At 52.1% G+C, this 14,204-nt stretch overlaps 1 protein-coding gene across 1 annotated transcript; it reads left to right on the top strand.

Moving 5' to 3' along the window:
• The first annotated feature begins 2,381 nt into the window (after positions 1–2,381).
• LOC138103941 (SH3 and multiple ankyrin repeat domains protein 1-like) lies at positions 2,382–9,827 on the top strand. Its single transcript, XM_069002603.1, has 8 exons — positions 2,382–2,853; positions 3,529–3,882; positions 4,804–4,893; positions 5,014–5,201; positions 6,236–6,335; positions 7,426–8,028; positions 8,378–8,491; positions 8,865–9,827. The coding sequence occupies exons 1-6, from the start codon at positions 2,382–2,384 to the stop codon at positions 7,494–7,496; spliced, it is 1,275 nt and encodes a 424-aa protein (XP_068858704.1). The 3' UTR covers positions 7,497–8,028; positions 8,378–8,491; positions 8,865–9,827.
• The last annotated feature ends 4,377 nt before the right edge of the window (positions 9,828–14,204 follow it).

The raw sequence follows: 14,204 nt of genomic DNA, 5'->3' as shown, positions 1-14,204 counted from the left end.
AGTCATGCTGCCAGACACAAGATAAGCACACTTCTGATGCCATGAAGATTTTTGCCCTTTCCTTTATACCCCTGTTATACCTTTTTACAACTTCTGTATTCCTAGTGCTTTTTTGCCTACATTCTTGGACTTGTTTGTTAAGCTAAGAGACAAAACATTTTAGAAGCTTCGTAGCCAGAGATCAGTGTGCCCCAGACCCCAAGGTCCTCTCCAGAACACATTCTGTAAACCAAGATAGAACCATCCAGGGGAGAGTTCCTTGGGGAAGGGGGCTCACTTGAGCCTCTTATTGGGGAATCTTTGATAGATATGCTAATTAGTAAAACCTATAATACTATACCCAATGTTGGGGGGAGAGAGAGGTGTGGAGACAGAAGACGAAGACAGAGATAGACTCGGTGGGGTACATCTCGATGTATATGACCTGGACGTGTACACCTAAGGATCCTTAAAATAAATACCAAGGTAAAATCCCTTTTCCCCTTCTAACCGTGTGTGACTCCTGATTTTAAGACCAGGAAAAGGCATCACTTCTTTTCAAGTTTCAGCATCCTCAAAACACAGCTAAGGGTAACTTCTCATTCTTAGCCACAGAGTACTGTGGAAAAGTCAATGCAACCATAACCATACTACAGGGGTGACTAAACTTTCCGATGGACAATCCGCTCTTCAGCCACCTGCTTCCTCATCTCCAGCAGGGCACCGGTCCAGTGATCGTGTGTTTCTCATAACTCACAGAGAGTACAGAGGAGATCTTCAAAGAGGCTTTTCTGGATGAAGCAGCACATAGACAAATGTGTGGGAAATAAGGGCCACGAAACATGGGGAAAGATGTCCCTTCTCTTCTGAGCTCCTGTCTTCTCCTTTTTGCCTATTCCTTAGAAATGTTGTTGCAATTCAGTCGCTGGGATAATTTTTACAAGAGTTGTTACACTGCGTTTAAAGAAAGACAAACCCCATCCCACCGAGGTGGATCATTCATAATTCAGGTACCGTTTAAAGATATTTAAGAGGAATTGGGAAGAGATTTTCTAGCTAGTGGGTTTCAATTTTTCTGAGAAAGCCAGCACACAGAGGAAGAGATGACAGGGCATCTTTAAACCACTCAGTGCAAAAGACTATTCCAGAATGTGATGAGACCAACTCTCCTTGGGTCAGCATGTCACCCACAGAGCAGGGACTGAAGTGACAGGGCAGGGCTCCTCACAAAGGGACCTGGAAGGAGGGCAAGAGAAGGCAGTGTTAGCTGGAACTCAGGACAAAGCTGGATGTAAGGAGAGCATCTGCTCTGTGTGTGGGATGAGCTTATGCCATAGCACCAAACATACTCACATGAGCCCTCAGGGTTAAACGATGCAAAGACATTAAAAAAAAAAAGGCATAAATTTAAAAAGAGGGGGAAAATAAGTCTGTTTTTCCCCAGCTATGACTGAAAAGTGTTTCCAGTTCAAGAGTCAAGAGAGAATTTAAAATAAAAAGAACAAGTGACACTAAGCACAGATCTTTGCAAGATCTCCCTTTTCAGTCTCCATTGAAAAGACTTGGCTACAGGAGGGATTTTGCACTGGAACTCACCCCCAAATGGGGAAAATAAAGAAGAGAAGAGGTGATTCCTGAGGAAAGAAAAAGGCAAAACATCTTGCTGAAGACACCAGCGTGAGTTCACTGCAACTGTAGGCCATTAAGCCCTTGGGGAAAGCAACATCCTTCCACGGGGCAGGATTTTAACTTTGATGGCAACGCTGACAAAATTGCTGCCCCTTCCTGTTGCCGCTTCTGATTCCAAAGAATGAGAAATGTGCCAAATCTGCTGAAGACAGGCAGAGACAGTGAGAAAGAACCAGCCAGCTGGCTGGAAAAGAGGCAAAAAGAATGTCCTCAAGTCTCTCCTGGTCATCATTTCCCCTTGTCCCATTTGACCCGTGTGCTTTGAAGTGGAGAACTCTGTTTGCAACCCCAACCTAAACAGTGAAGCTACTCAGTCGAAGACCTTTTTCCTCCCTTCAGCTATGCTGAACACAGAGCGGTTTTGCTTTCCCTGGACAAAGAGGAACCCGAGTTTCCCACGGGACTCCTCCGTTTGGACCCCCTCTCCGAAAGTTCCTCTCTGCGCATGCCTCGGTGGTTTGGGGTTGTGCTGCACACCAAGGCCAGAAGGCCGATGCCACGCAGAGAAAGAAAGGGTTTGCCCCGCTCCGGTCCGTGCCGCGCCCGGGCAGCGCCCCGGGAGCCGCCCCGCCCGCGCTGTGCCCGCAGCCCCGGCTTTGTGCCGCTCGTTCCCGCGCGGGGCCGAGCGCAGCGCCCCCCTCAGGCCGCGCGCCGCCGGTGCAGCCGCGGCCGTTGCGCTGCGGCCGTTGCGGCGCCAGTGGGCGACAGGCGCGATGGCCGAGCTGCCGCTGCCCGCCGGGCTCGACGCCCGCACCTTCCCCGCCAAGCTGTGGCGCCTGGCGAACAGCCCCCGCGTCCGCTCCGTGCGCTGGGACAGCCAGGGCCAGGGGCTGCTCATCGACCGCGCCCTCTTTGAGCAGGAGCTGCTCAGCCCGGCCGGCCCCCACGGGGCGGGCCGAGAGGGGGCGGCCATGTCCCCGGACGCCTTCAAAGCCACGCGGTTCCGCAGCTTCCTTTGCCAGCTGAGCCGCTACGGCTTCCATGAGGCGGCGGGCCGCGTTGGCGCGGCTGTGCCGGGCGATGCCGGGGCGTGCCTCCACTACCGCAACCCCTGGTTTCGCCGCGACCGCCCCCACCTCCTCCTCTGCATCAGGCGCTGCACCAGAGCCAAGAGGCAGCGACCTGCGGCCGGGCGGGAGGAGCGCAGGCGCCCGCGCAGCCGCTTCCAGGAGCCCCGCAGGGCCGGTGAGACGGGGTGGGAGCTGCGGGCACGGAGGCTGGCGTGGGCTTTGGCCGCGGGCCCTGCCCGTGCTGGGGCCGCTCAGCGCGGCCGGCCCGGGCGGCACAGGGGCTGTCCTTGGGCAAGGCAGCTGTGCCGGCAGGGCCCGGGAGCGGTGCCGGCTGTGCCGCGCTGCCGGGGCTGCGGGACGGTCCCGCCGGGGCTGCGCTCACAGCAAACACCCTGGCCCGCTGGGCCTGCAGCTGGCGCAGCCCTGCGCCGTGGCTGGCGCTGCTCCTTGCCCGGCCCTGGGATGCCTGGGGAGCTCTCCGTAAGTGCGTGTGAGTGCCGAGGGCTCGGTCGCGGTCAGGGCCAGCTGGAGGGAGCCTCCTGTCCCTTTGGAGCAGAGGGGAAAGACCTGGCAGTTGGCTTTGTGGCTGTTGCCTCCTGCCAGGGAATTGCAGCGGGACAGTTTTCCCAGACGGTTGAACGAGCAGGGGAGCGCTAAATTGACAAGGAATTGGTGTTCGCAAAGGCCCAGAACATGTGGGGATTTTTTTCTTTGTCACCCTGCTTGGGACGATAGGAGCTTTTGTCTTCCCTGATAGAAGTACAGTTGCTGCCAAGGAAAACATACCTGAGGACCAATAGTGACGCAGGCTTCCCTTTGCTTCCTTTCTTCTTCCCTCACTGCTCCGCAGCTCCCTCGCGCCAGAACCTCGCTGCTGCCTCACCTGAGGGTTCAGAGCTGCCTCCAGGCCCTTCCAGGCGAAGTGCAGGTGCTCAGGAGTCAGGGGCTTCCCCAGCACCTCCCAAGAAAGTGTCTGCAACCTCCAGACTTCCAGGGGCTTCATCAGAGGAACCATCAATCGCCCTCATTCGCAAATTTCATCTGCGTAAGCTCACCGTTCCGCTGGTTCGCGTGGACCTGAAACGCCGCCCTGAGCTCATGGTTCGCCTGGTTTGCATCGACCATCAAGCCACTTCCAGGGCCCTTTGCGAGAGCAGCAGCTGCACGTCCTCAGAGCAGCACACTCCAGCCCGCAGCCCATCAGGTAGGGAAAGAGTTTCTACCCTTGCTTTTCAGACAGGTCCTGGAAAGCGACCGTTTGAAGTATTTTCCCGCAGTGCTCTGCCATGGGTAGATCTCAGGTGAGAAGCAGGTAGAAAGTGTCAAGTCGCCTAGCAAGAGGGACCTTGAATGCAAAAGAATGCTCTGTCTGCTTTTCCTGTCCTTCCTCCGCATATGGAGCCTCTCCTGGGCATTTTCCAGACAGCCTCTGTGCTGAGGTGCAAGGGCGAGGCGAAAAGCATTGCCTGACAAGTGGTCAGTGTTGGGTGAACTCCCCTCTTTCATTGATTGAAGCCAAACTAGGATGGTGATAGGATATTGCAGAGCTTACAGATTGCCTCTCCTGCAAAGAATGCTGTTAAATTTCAGTGAGCTCTGTGTGCCCCAGAACAGTTGCAGCTGCAGAATACGGCCTCACGCACAAGGTTGTTATTAGAATAAAGTCACAGTTTAATTTCGGTGTGTGTTTCTGAAGATTTCAGCTCTTCCTGGGTGCATCCACTTGCTGTGGTCCAGCATGATGAGAAACTTAAGCAGCCCAATCCAAAAGCTGCTGGGGAGATAGGATTTGTGGTTATACTTTGTGATTTTAAAGTTTTGTGTCCCTTTGGAGCAGAGGGGAAAGGACCTGGCAGTTGGGTTTGTGGCAGTTGCCTCCTGCCAGGGGATTGCAGCGGCACAGTTTTTTCAGTGGTTGAATGAATAGGGGAGAGCTAACTAGAATTGGTTGTTGCAAAGGCCCAGAACACGTGGGGATGTTTTCCTTTGTCACCCTGCTTGGGAGGATGGGAGCTTTTGCCTTTCCTGATAGAAGTACAGTTGCTGCCAAGGGAAACACACCCAAAGACCAGTAATGACCCAGCCTTCCCTTTGCTTCCTTTCTTCTTCCCTCTCTGCTCCACAGCTCCCTCGCGCCAGAACCTCGCTGCTGCCTCACCTGCGGTTTCAGAGCTGCCTCCAGGCCCTTCCAGTACAAGTGCCGGTGCTCAGGAGCGTGAGTTCTGGAATTGAGTTTGCTGTGTGCTTCCTGTGATGTTTGCTGCAAGGCAGCAGTAGAGCTCTGCATCCCAAAGCCACATTCTGGAGCCTGACTAATGTGTTTGGATTCCTGCAGCCACACCAGGCCATCCAGCCCCCAGTGCTCCAGCTGGCAGTGCTGGCTGGGCAGCATGGACAGCCTCCAGCTGGGCTTGGAATAGTCCTGGGGAAGAGGAATTGCCACCGCTGGATGTGGACCTTGTGCTTGAGACGCTGGAGGAGATGCTTTCGTCCTCCCTGCCTGAGAGGTCTCCCTTGGCTCAGGTAACTCCATTGGACAGGGATGAAAGGGACTGGACTGAGAGCTGTGAATGTTGTTGCATGGCTGAGAAGGAAAGGCTTCTTGAGCTCAGCTGTGAATGGACAGGGGAGGATTTGCTTGGCAAAGCACGATCTCCAAAAGAAGAGGGAATGAGAAGGGGGATAGCCCTTAGTGAGGAGGAGAGGTGTTGGCCAAGTTTGAGTGCTCCTTTTGCTGGGAAGAATTCCTGGTGCGGGGGCATTTGTGGTGAGGAAGTGGAAGCTTTGAAGGTTCTAAGAGGCTTTGTGTGATGGGACAGAAGAGAAGAGTGTGGGGAGAATTGCCACTGAAGGCAAAGGGTCCCGTGCAGGGAGGGGCATGCGAGAGGTGCCTCCCTGACAGCAGCAGCAGCAGTGGGCTCTGCCTGTTTTGGGTGGGAAGGCCAAGGCAAAGCAAGGGCTGGGCTGCAGCTGCTGCTGCTGCTGCTGTGTGAGCCGTGCCGAGCGTGCAGGCGCTGCCAGAGCCGTGCTTGGGGATGGGCTGGAGCTGCAGCTTTCTGCTCCTCTCAGTAACCTGGTGCCTCCTGTCCTGCTTCTGTCTGGGAAATCCTCAGCTGGGCAAGCTTGCCAGTCTTGCTCTCCGTGTTCCAGAGCTCAAGCACCTTCCTCTTGGGCATCTCTGTGGGAAGAGATGTGTGCTCCCATGCAGTCCCTGTAAAGCTGCTGCCTGGATGAGCCTGTTCTGCTCAGGGCTTTGGAGGGAGGAGCACACCCCTGTGCCAGGAGCTGGCAGGACTCCTTCCTCAGTGCCCACTCCATGTGTTCATTGTCACTCCCCACGTTCAACGTTGTCAGCTGGGACAGCTTTTGGACTGTGTTTGAGAAGTCAATCTTCTGGACTGTTGAAGGCCTTTTGTCTTCGGTAATCTCACACACAGCCGTTTTCAAAAGCATTTTCTTCCTTAAGAGAAGGAAATGTTGCAGGCTCTGAGCTCTGGTGTCCCTGCAGAAAATAGTGAGTGATCTTTGGGTTTCTTTCTTTCTGGTTTTCTTTTCAGGACAATTCAGGAGGGGAGGCTGTGAGGAAGGCTGCAGCAGAGGGAGCTTTGACTGGCACCGAGAGCTGCAGGAACAGTTCCCTGGAACCCGAGGAGCCTGGTAAGGAGAGAGCCCACACTGCTTTAGAGAGCTCTGAGGTGGCTGCTCTGAGCCTGCCTCTGGCAGGAAGGGAGATGACAAGAGTTGAGTTCTTGTCTGCAGGGTTGGTGCTTCCTGGTGCCTTTAGGTCAAATCCTGCCCTGGCACAGCCTCCCCGAGCCCTGCCCTCCACGCTTCTCCAGAGGCACTGACACCGAGTGCTGTGCTGTGGCCAGAGAGCAGTGAATAAACCCAGCCTGTGGGAGTTGTGTCACCAACCTGGCTGTCCCAATTCTGTCCTGAAGTCCATGGATGAGTTTGCTGCAGGGTGACAGTGCTCTGGAGGCAACACTGAGGGACTCTTGAATCAAGAGAGCAAAGCCCCAGCAAGAAGTCAGTGTAGAAGTCTGAGCTTTTTATCTCAGAGCATTAAATCAATGTAGTACCAGTCTGCTGATAGCTCTAGTGAGACACATTAAAAATACAAGCAGCAGAGGCCAAACAAATAATAAATCACAAGGATTTATGATTTGGAAAGGAAAAACTTAAATTACCCCAGATTAGCGAGAAGTAATAGGAGAGAGGGAGCACCTTGGATCTGCATGCTTGAGCAAAGCTGGTGCTGCCTGCAGGCCTCGTGGGGAGCTCTTTCCCTCCCAGCTCTTCCTGCCAGAGCTGATGGTTGTGTTGGAGGAGCTGTTGCTCACTGCAGAGGGCAGTTTGTAGATGGCAGGGAACGGCGCTGGTTCGTAACTCAGCTCACAGCACCCGTCAGCTTCAGCCATTTCAGTGAGGACTGAGGTGTCTCTGTCAGCACAGAGAAAGAGCAAGGCTGGGCTTCTGTGTGGGAGCTGGGACTGTCTGTGCTTCAAGCTCTCGTGGGTGCCATTTGCACTGCGGGTGCTGAGGCTTTACTGGGATACTTCAAACCTTTGGAGGTTTTGAAAACTTGGAATGCTCCCTGCTCTTTAAAGAGCAGGCCTGAAATTCCCAAGTGAGAGTCTGCCTTTTGGGCCATCTTTTGCAGTCTTTGATAGAAGGACAATCAATTACTTCCAAAGGGAAAGATGCATGGAGGCCAATATTGACTCAGTGTTCCTTTGCTTCCCAGATATCCATCTGATCTACCTCTCCAGGAGGGCTGCCTTGCGTGGGGAGAAGAGACCGAGGGAGAGCCTGTGACCATCTGACAGGTGCAATCCCTCTGTTTATAGATAGCTTTATAGATTTCCATAGTTAGATTAATATATAACGTGGTTACATTTTTAGATTTCCAGAGCTGTGCATATATGTGCATATATTTATAGATCTGCATAGTTAAATTTGTATCTGTAGTTATATAGATGATAAAATTATATTTATGTCGATGTATTTACATTTTTAGATGTGCATATCTACATTTATATACGTGTAGAGCAATATACATACATATATAGAGTTTTATTTATAAATGTGCACAGTTACTTAGCTAGAGGTAAATGGATGTTTAGATCCATAGATTGATGTTTATATAGGCCTAGACTTGCATTTTAAGCTTTTTCCTGCCTCGGCTGCCTTTTTCATCTCGTCTTTCCCCCTCTGTCCCCTCTTCCGGTGCTGGGTCCGAGCTGGCGGCCGGGCCGGGCGGAGCAGCAGCTGCAGCCCCGGTGTCCCTGGAGCGGTGGGAGCTGCCGGCGGCCGCAGGCACTGTGCCCTGAGGAGCTGCTGGAGGGCGGTGAGCCAGAGGGGCTGGGGAGAGGTGACACTGAAGGGACGGTGACGTTGAGGTGCTGGTGGGGCTGAGGGGTGTGGGGGAGCAGAGGGCAGTGGTGGCACTGAGGTGAAAGGGAAGTGGCACAGGCTGAGGGGGGTGCCAGGTCTAAGGGGATGGGATGGGTCAGAAGGGACTGAGAGGCTGGAGAGGACTGTGAGGGGCTGAAGGAACTGGGAGGGGACTGGGGGTTTGCTGAGGGCATGGCAGGGCTGAGGGGGATGGAGGGGGCCAGCAGGGAGCACAGAGGGGTCTGGGCCTGTGGCTCTGCCAGGCTGTGGAACCAATTCCAGAGCCTCCACTTTTGCCACAGCTGCCCTGAAGTCGTTGAGAAGAGCCGGAGAGTGACGGGAGCCAGCAGGGAGAAGCTGAAGGCCGCCAGCAAGAGCAGCGAACGGGGACCTGCTGCTGCCGCCCGAGAGCCTGGGTGAGGCCCCAGGGCCGCTGAGGCAGGGTGGGCGTGAGGCTGGCGTGGGCTTTGGCCGCGGGCACTGGCCGGCTGGGCAGGAGCGGGCCCTGCCCGTGCTGGGGCCGCTCAGCGCGGCTGGCCCGGGCGGCACAGGGGCTGTCCTTGGGCAAGGCAGCTGTGCCGGCAGGGCCCGGGAGTGGTGCCGGCTGTGCCGCGCTGCCGGGGGCTGCGGGACGGTCCCGCCGGGGCTGCGCTCGCCACAGCCTGGCCCGCTGGGCCTGGTTTTTCTTTCTAACCCTCCTGGGGAGGCTCTGAGATTTCCCTGATGGAAGTGCAGGTGCTGCCAAGGGAAACGTCCCAATTCTGACTCAGTGTTCCCTTTGCTTCCCAGATGTCCCATCTGCTGTACCCCGTCCAGGAGAGCTGCTCTGCACAGGAGGAAGCGACAGAGGGAGAGGCTTTGAAGATGGGGCAGCTGGAATCCCTCTGCTTGTAGTTCTGCTTACAGATGAATGGACTTGCACGTAGAGCATGATAATTATATTGATATTTATGTATGTGCTATTTGCATAGGTATATTTCTATGTGTATGTTGTTACATGAATGGATGTAGTATATATATATGGATGTGTAGATATATACATACATGTTTCTCGTTTCATACATGTGTATATATGTATCTAAGTATATACGGATGTTGTTATGTCTCTGTCAAGTTCTATTTCCTGTCTATACAGTTGTCTAGGTATCTATTTCTAGTGATGTCCTTGTAGGTATTTGGCTCTTTAAATAGGTACCTTGGTATTTGTATCGGTATATATGTCTGGTTTTATATTTTTGTATGCATATTGATCTATTTCTGTAATTATATTTACACGTGTTGAGATGTTTAGCTGTATATTTGTATAGATGCAGTTGTTTTATCTATCTATTTATATATGTATTGTAGGTAATATGAGTATTTATATTTACATCTGTGTATTGTGGTGGTTCTAGATATGTATTTAGTTCTATTTAAATATAGATGGAGTTGTACAGTTGTGTAATTCTATTTATTCAGTTCTTGCTATAGGGCTATTTAGAGAGAGATGTTGATATTTTTGTGTTTCTATATAGGCTGTACAGTTATAGTAACATGGAATAAATTAAGTTGTTAAACTTCAGTTGATCTTTGTTTATAGTGAGTTGTTGTAGAGGTTGGCAATAAATTAGTTTTTGTTTCTGGAAGTTGATGTCTGTATATTTTGACGTAGCATTGTTGTAATAATCAAATAAATGACTGTTTTGTACCTTAACTGAGATCTGTACAGTTATCTATTGTCAGCAGGGATGTAGCAATTTGTAATAAATTACATTTTTCAACTGAAATTGATTCTCATGTGTTTGTAGATCAGCGGTGTGGCTGCAGCAACCGGCAATAAATGACATTTGTCAGCTGAGAGGAGTGTTCTGTGATTTGTGCTCTCCAAAGCAATGGGCAGATGTAGACGTGAAGACGCTGGAGGATTTTGGCCATGAAAATCCCCAGCCGTGCCCAGCAGATCCCCCAGCTGCAGCCAGGCTGGGCAAGGGAACGGCACATTTGGGCTGGCAGCAGAGCCACACGTTGGCTACAGACTCGCTGCAGAGGCCTGCTGAGCAAACGGGACTCCCCTGAGCGTAGAACTGCAGCCAGGAGCCACCCGGGGAGGAGAAATCCACCCCCGTCCCACCGGGAGCTCTTTAGGGAGCGCTCCAAGTGTCCCTCTGAAGGTCATCCTGGAGAGCAGCAGCAACCAGGGATCCTGAGCCAGCTGCGCTGCCTTTGGCAGCACTTTGGCAAAGGGTCTGGAGCCAGGGCGAGGGAACAGTGACTGTAACTGCTGCAGGGCAGGGATGAGGGAAGGGCCATTGACCCAAGTGCTGAAATGCTCCAAAATCCAGAAGGATGCTGGAGAACTGGGAAGCAACAAGTTCTCACAAGTGCTAAAGTGATGGAAGCCCTTTGAGTGAAGTTCCCTGAAGGAACTCGCAGGGGAACTGATGCTATAATAAGTAGGACCAGAAGGCAAAAATGTAGCACTGCTAGGAGATGGTCTATAAGCCCCACAGGCAATGGCTTAGGAAAAGATCAAGTATATATTCTACATATTCTATTTATCATATCTATTAAAATATAGCGTATGTCATACTATATAGGATAAATTGAATGTATGATAAATTAATATGTACTATTTGATACATTTTGATAAATTTTGAGAAATATTTTCATTTCATGTAGGTTTGAAATATTCTTCCAACTTGGGAGAGTGAAGATGTACTGCTGTCCAAAGCCTTCTGCCCATACAGCCATCAGCCCACGGGTGTGTCCGTGCACACCCACCCACCGTCCTTGCTCTTCTCGGCATCTCTGGGCTGCTGTTTGCACACAATTAGGGTGAATTCAACTCGACAGACCTACGAGTGGGGTGTCCAGCTTGTCAGGAACGCTGATGTGGCAAGGCACAACACAGAGCTCTCAAATCACCTACATTATCACACGTGCTTTCTTTCCTGCTGGGGACTGAGGAACTCTTAAAAGCACCAAAGATACAGAAAAGAGAGCAAAGAATTGGCATCTTACTTCCACTGGTATCCTCAGGTAGGAAAACCTGTGGGGTTTTTTAAGGTTGCAACTTTCCAAAAACTAGGAAAGCTGCTCAGCATCAGTACCCCCATTGTAAATGGTTTTATTGACTTGGTGAAACTGGAACGTTACCTTTGGACTCCATCCTTGGTTAATATCACCTGCCCTGACCTGCAGACTAAAGCTGCACCAGCAGCAGCAGAAGCTGCGTCAGTCACTTCTCTCAAAAAGCTGTCTAGGATTTGCGAGAAGAAAGGAAAACACGTCAGATGCTCTGGATGAATGACAAGACTGGGAGAAACAGCTCCAAAGCAAAGGGCCGCAGCTTCTCTGGGACGCTCCTCGTGCTCCAAGGCAGCTGGGCTGCCCTGGCTGCCCAGGACGCTGCGCACCACGGGCCCCGCAGAGCTGCGCAGCAGGGAGGCAGCTTCGGGCACCTCAGCCCCTGGGCAGGAGCGGCCTCCTTGCTCTGCACGGCTGCCCGTGGGCAAACGCAGCGTGCCGGCCTTCTGCTCTTGGCCCCAGCCCGGCCTGGCAGGGCTAATCCCGTTCCCTGTCTGCAAGTGCTAAAGAGGGACTTGTTCCTTTCCAGCCCTCCAGGGCATTCATTTGCACCACAAAACACTGGAGGACTGAGGCCTCAACAACAGGCCCTGAGCCAAAGTTGCCCTCTAGATGGCCCTTCCTACCAAATGTTCTACGGGTCTGCTCCTTAACCAGGCATTACCATCAATGGGATCTGTGCAGCCCTTCATTGGTGGAACGTGTCTTTACCTTTCAGAATTAAGAAACCGGACAAGGCCACATCTGGCCTCGGTTCCTCCTTGAGCCCTGGCTGGGCTTGGGGAGAAAACCAAGAGGAGAATGCAATCAGATGTCCCCGCCCTAGAAGTTCTGTCAGATGCTCCTGCAGCACTGTCCAAGCCGGGCTACTCTCACAGCGCCCTCGGAAGCCTCGTGGCCGGCAAAGGTGGAGGCACCGCAGGATGTCCCCGTTCCCGGCCGTGGCTCTGCAGGGCTTTGCTGGGACAGCTTCCCCCCAACTGATGGGAGGACCTGGATGAAGGGGAAGGGATTAGGGTATGTGGTGATGTATCTCTCTTAATCACTAGAGGCAACCTTTTGTAACAATGATGAGCTGCATTGCTTAGCTTGTCCTTTCCCGATTGTTTCCTTGCACTTTTGCATTAGAGTAAATGACACTGTTGCTTCAGCTGGTGTCTGTGTCTGTGTCTCTGACCCTCCCCACCATCCAAACAAACACACAGCCAGTTCAGCACAAGACCTGCCTCTCTGCCAGCCCATTTCTTGGAAAACACCCCTGTCCGCCATCTCTGCCAGTGAAATTCCCACTTTGCAGCTTCCTTTTCTGCCCGCAGGTGAGAAAAGGACCCACTCCCAGCTCCGGGCTCCTCTGCAAACCAACTGCTTTCAGCAGCGCCAATCCTGAAATACCAACCTCCTTCCTTAATCTGCCCCCTGGGAGCTCACACTCCAAGAGGCCTTTTGTCCAAGGACACCCTGCAGAAGAGCTCGAGGATGGAGTGGTCTGAAACGCAGGTCCTTCAGAGTTTAAACCTCCCTTTATCAACTGAACACACCCCAGCCTGTCCCAAAGGGAAAGCAGGCAGGAAAGAGAAGCTCCTCTCCCACAACAGCAAACCCTGTGCTTCCTTAAGTCACACTTGGAGAGCAGAGGCCTCAGGCTGTTTCTCAGTTTGGGAAGGAACCCAGGCAAATAGCCTGATTTGGGAGGGCAGCAGAGGCAAGTTCCCCAAAAAGAAGGAAAAGATTCTCTGGAAGCAAAAGATTATGGCAATAGTTCTGCAGGAAAAAAAAAAAAAAAAAGAGGAATTTCACAAAGTTCCCAGTTGGAAATTCCTTCCCCGACACAACAACCACTAAGTCTCTGTGGTGTGTCAGAAGCTCATAAATGTTCCTGCAAGGCTTGGATACACATCATTTGTGTCCGTCCCCCAGAGCACAAGCAGCTCCCCAACAAGACTTCGAGTGACCAAAGGACAAACCTTCCCCTTTCACCTCTCCACACCAACTCTAAGGAGTCTCTTTCCATTGCAGGACCTACTTTGTGAGTCTACATTGACAAGAGTTGGCTGCAGGAGGGGCTTTCATTTTAATTGAAGGGAGTAAGAAAAATGTGTCTTTACCGACTGTGTGAATCTGCTTGTAGATAGGGCCAGGAACTTCCAGACAAGGAAGTAACAGAAGAAACTCTTAGTTCTAGAAAATGTTACTAATCAACATGGACTGTTGCTCAGCCAAGGCCTTGTTAAATACCTGAACCTACAGAAAAAGAACAAAGACTTAATAGAACAATGAGTAAGCTTTTTCTTTCTTTTATATAACAAAAAGGGGGTGGATATTAGAGGGGAGCAGAGCGTCGGCAATTTGGGAAATCTGTACCTTCTGAGTACCTTGGCCAGTAGGGAAAAGGAAGAGGGAGATGCAGCTGGGAACTTAGCATAAAAAGGAGGCTGCATCCCCCAACAATTTGAGAGACCCCATGGGAAATGCCCATGGCCTCTCCCTTTATTCGAATAAAGCTACAGGACTGCTCGGTCTCCTTTTTGGACATAAACCTCTGGCACCATGGATTAATTTTCCTGAGAGATTCTTCAGGATTCAGGTGGTGAGGACAACCCACCAAAGCCATGGGAGGCAGGAGGAGAAAAGTAGAGCTGCACCCCTGGGGAACCATCTGTGTATTTGCAGATTTCCTTAGCTCAGGGGCCCACATGCTGTCTTTTGGAGTGTGCCCTTGTCACCTCAGGAGTGCTCCCAGGATGGAGGCCTGGCCTTGTCATTGTGCAGGTGAAAGAACTGCTGCTGAAACAAAAGGCAGAGAGAATTCCTCCCTGGCTTGGGAGCCCCACTAGACAGCACTAAGGGGACCCATTTTACTGGGCAAGCAAGGCAGAACAGTGCCACAGCCCTGAACACAGATGCAAAGTGTCCTTGTGCCCATCACCCCTGATCTAGGAGGGCTGCAGAGAGGACAAACTCTGACTTTTAAACCAAAGGGGAAAAAACTTGTGCAGGGCCTGGCCAGGATGTGATGGCCTCTCCGAGGCAGGCTGATGAGAAGCCTGCTGCATAGAGTTGGGG

This window comes from Aphelocoma coerulescens, assembly GCF_041296385.1.
Source record: "Aphelocoma coerulescens isolate FSJ_1873_10779 chromosome Z unlocalized genomic scaffold, UR_Acoe_1.0 ChrZ_unloc_scaf_1, whole genome shotgun sequence".
In the NCBI taxonomy this organism is placed as follows: domain Eukaryota; kingdom Metazoa; phylum Chordata; class Aves; order Passeriformes; family Corvidae; genus Aphelocoma; species Aphelocoma coerulescens.
This window is presented reverse-complemented; position numbering and strand designations above follow the sequence as displayed.

Coding starts and splice junctions, on each gene's coding strand:
- LOC138103941 (XM_069002603.1), top strand. CDS start 2,382: ATGGCCGAGCTGCCGCTGCCCGCCGGGCTCGACGCCCGCACCTTCCCC. Junction 3,883..4,803: donor TCCAGCCCGCAGCCCATCAG/GTAGGGAAAGAG, acceptor TCTGCTCCACAG/CTCCCTCGCGCCAGAACCTC. Junction 4,894..5,013: donor AAGTGCCGGTGCTCAGGAGC/GTGAGTTCTGGA, acceptor GGATTCCTGCAG/CCACACCAGGCCATCCAGCC.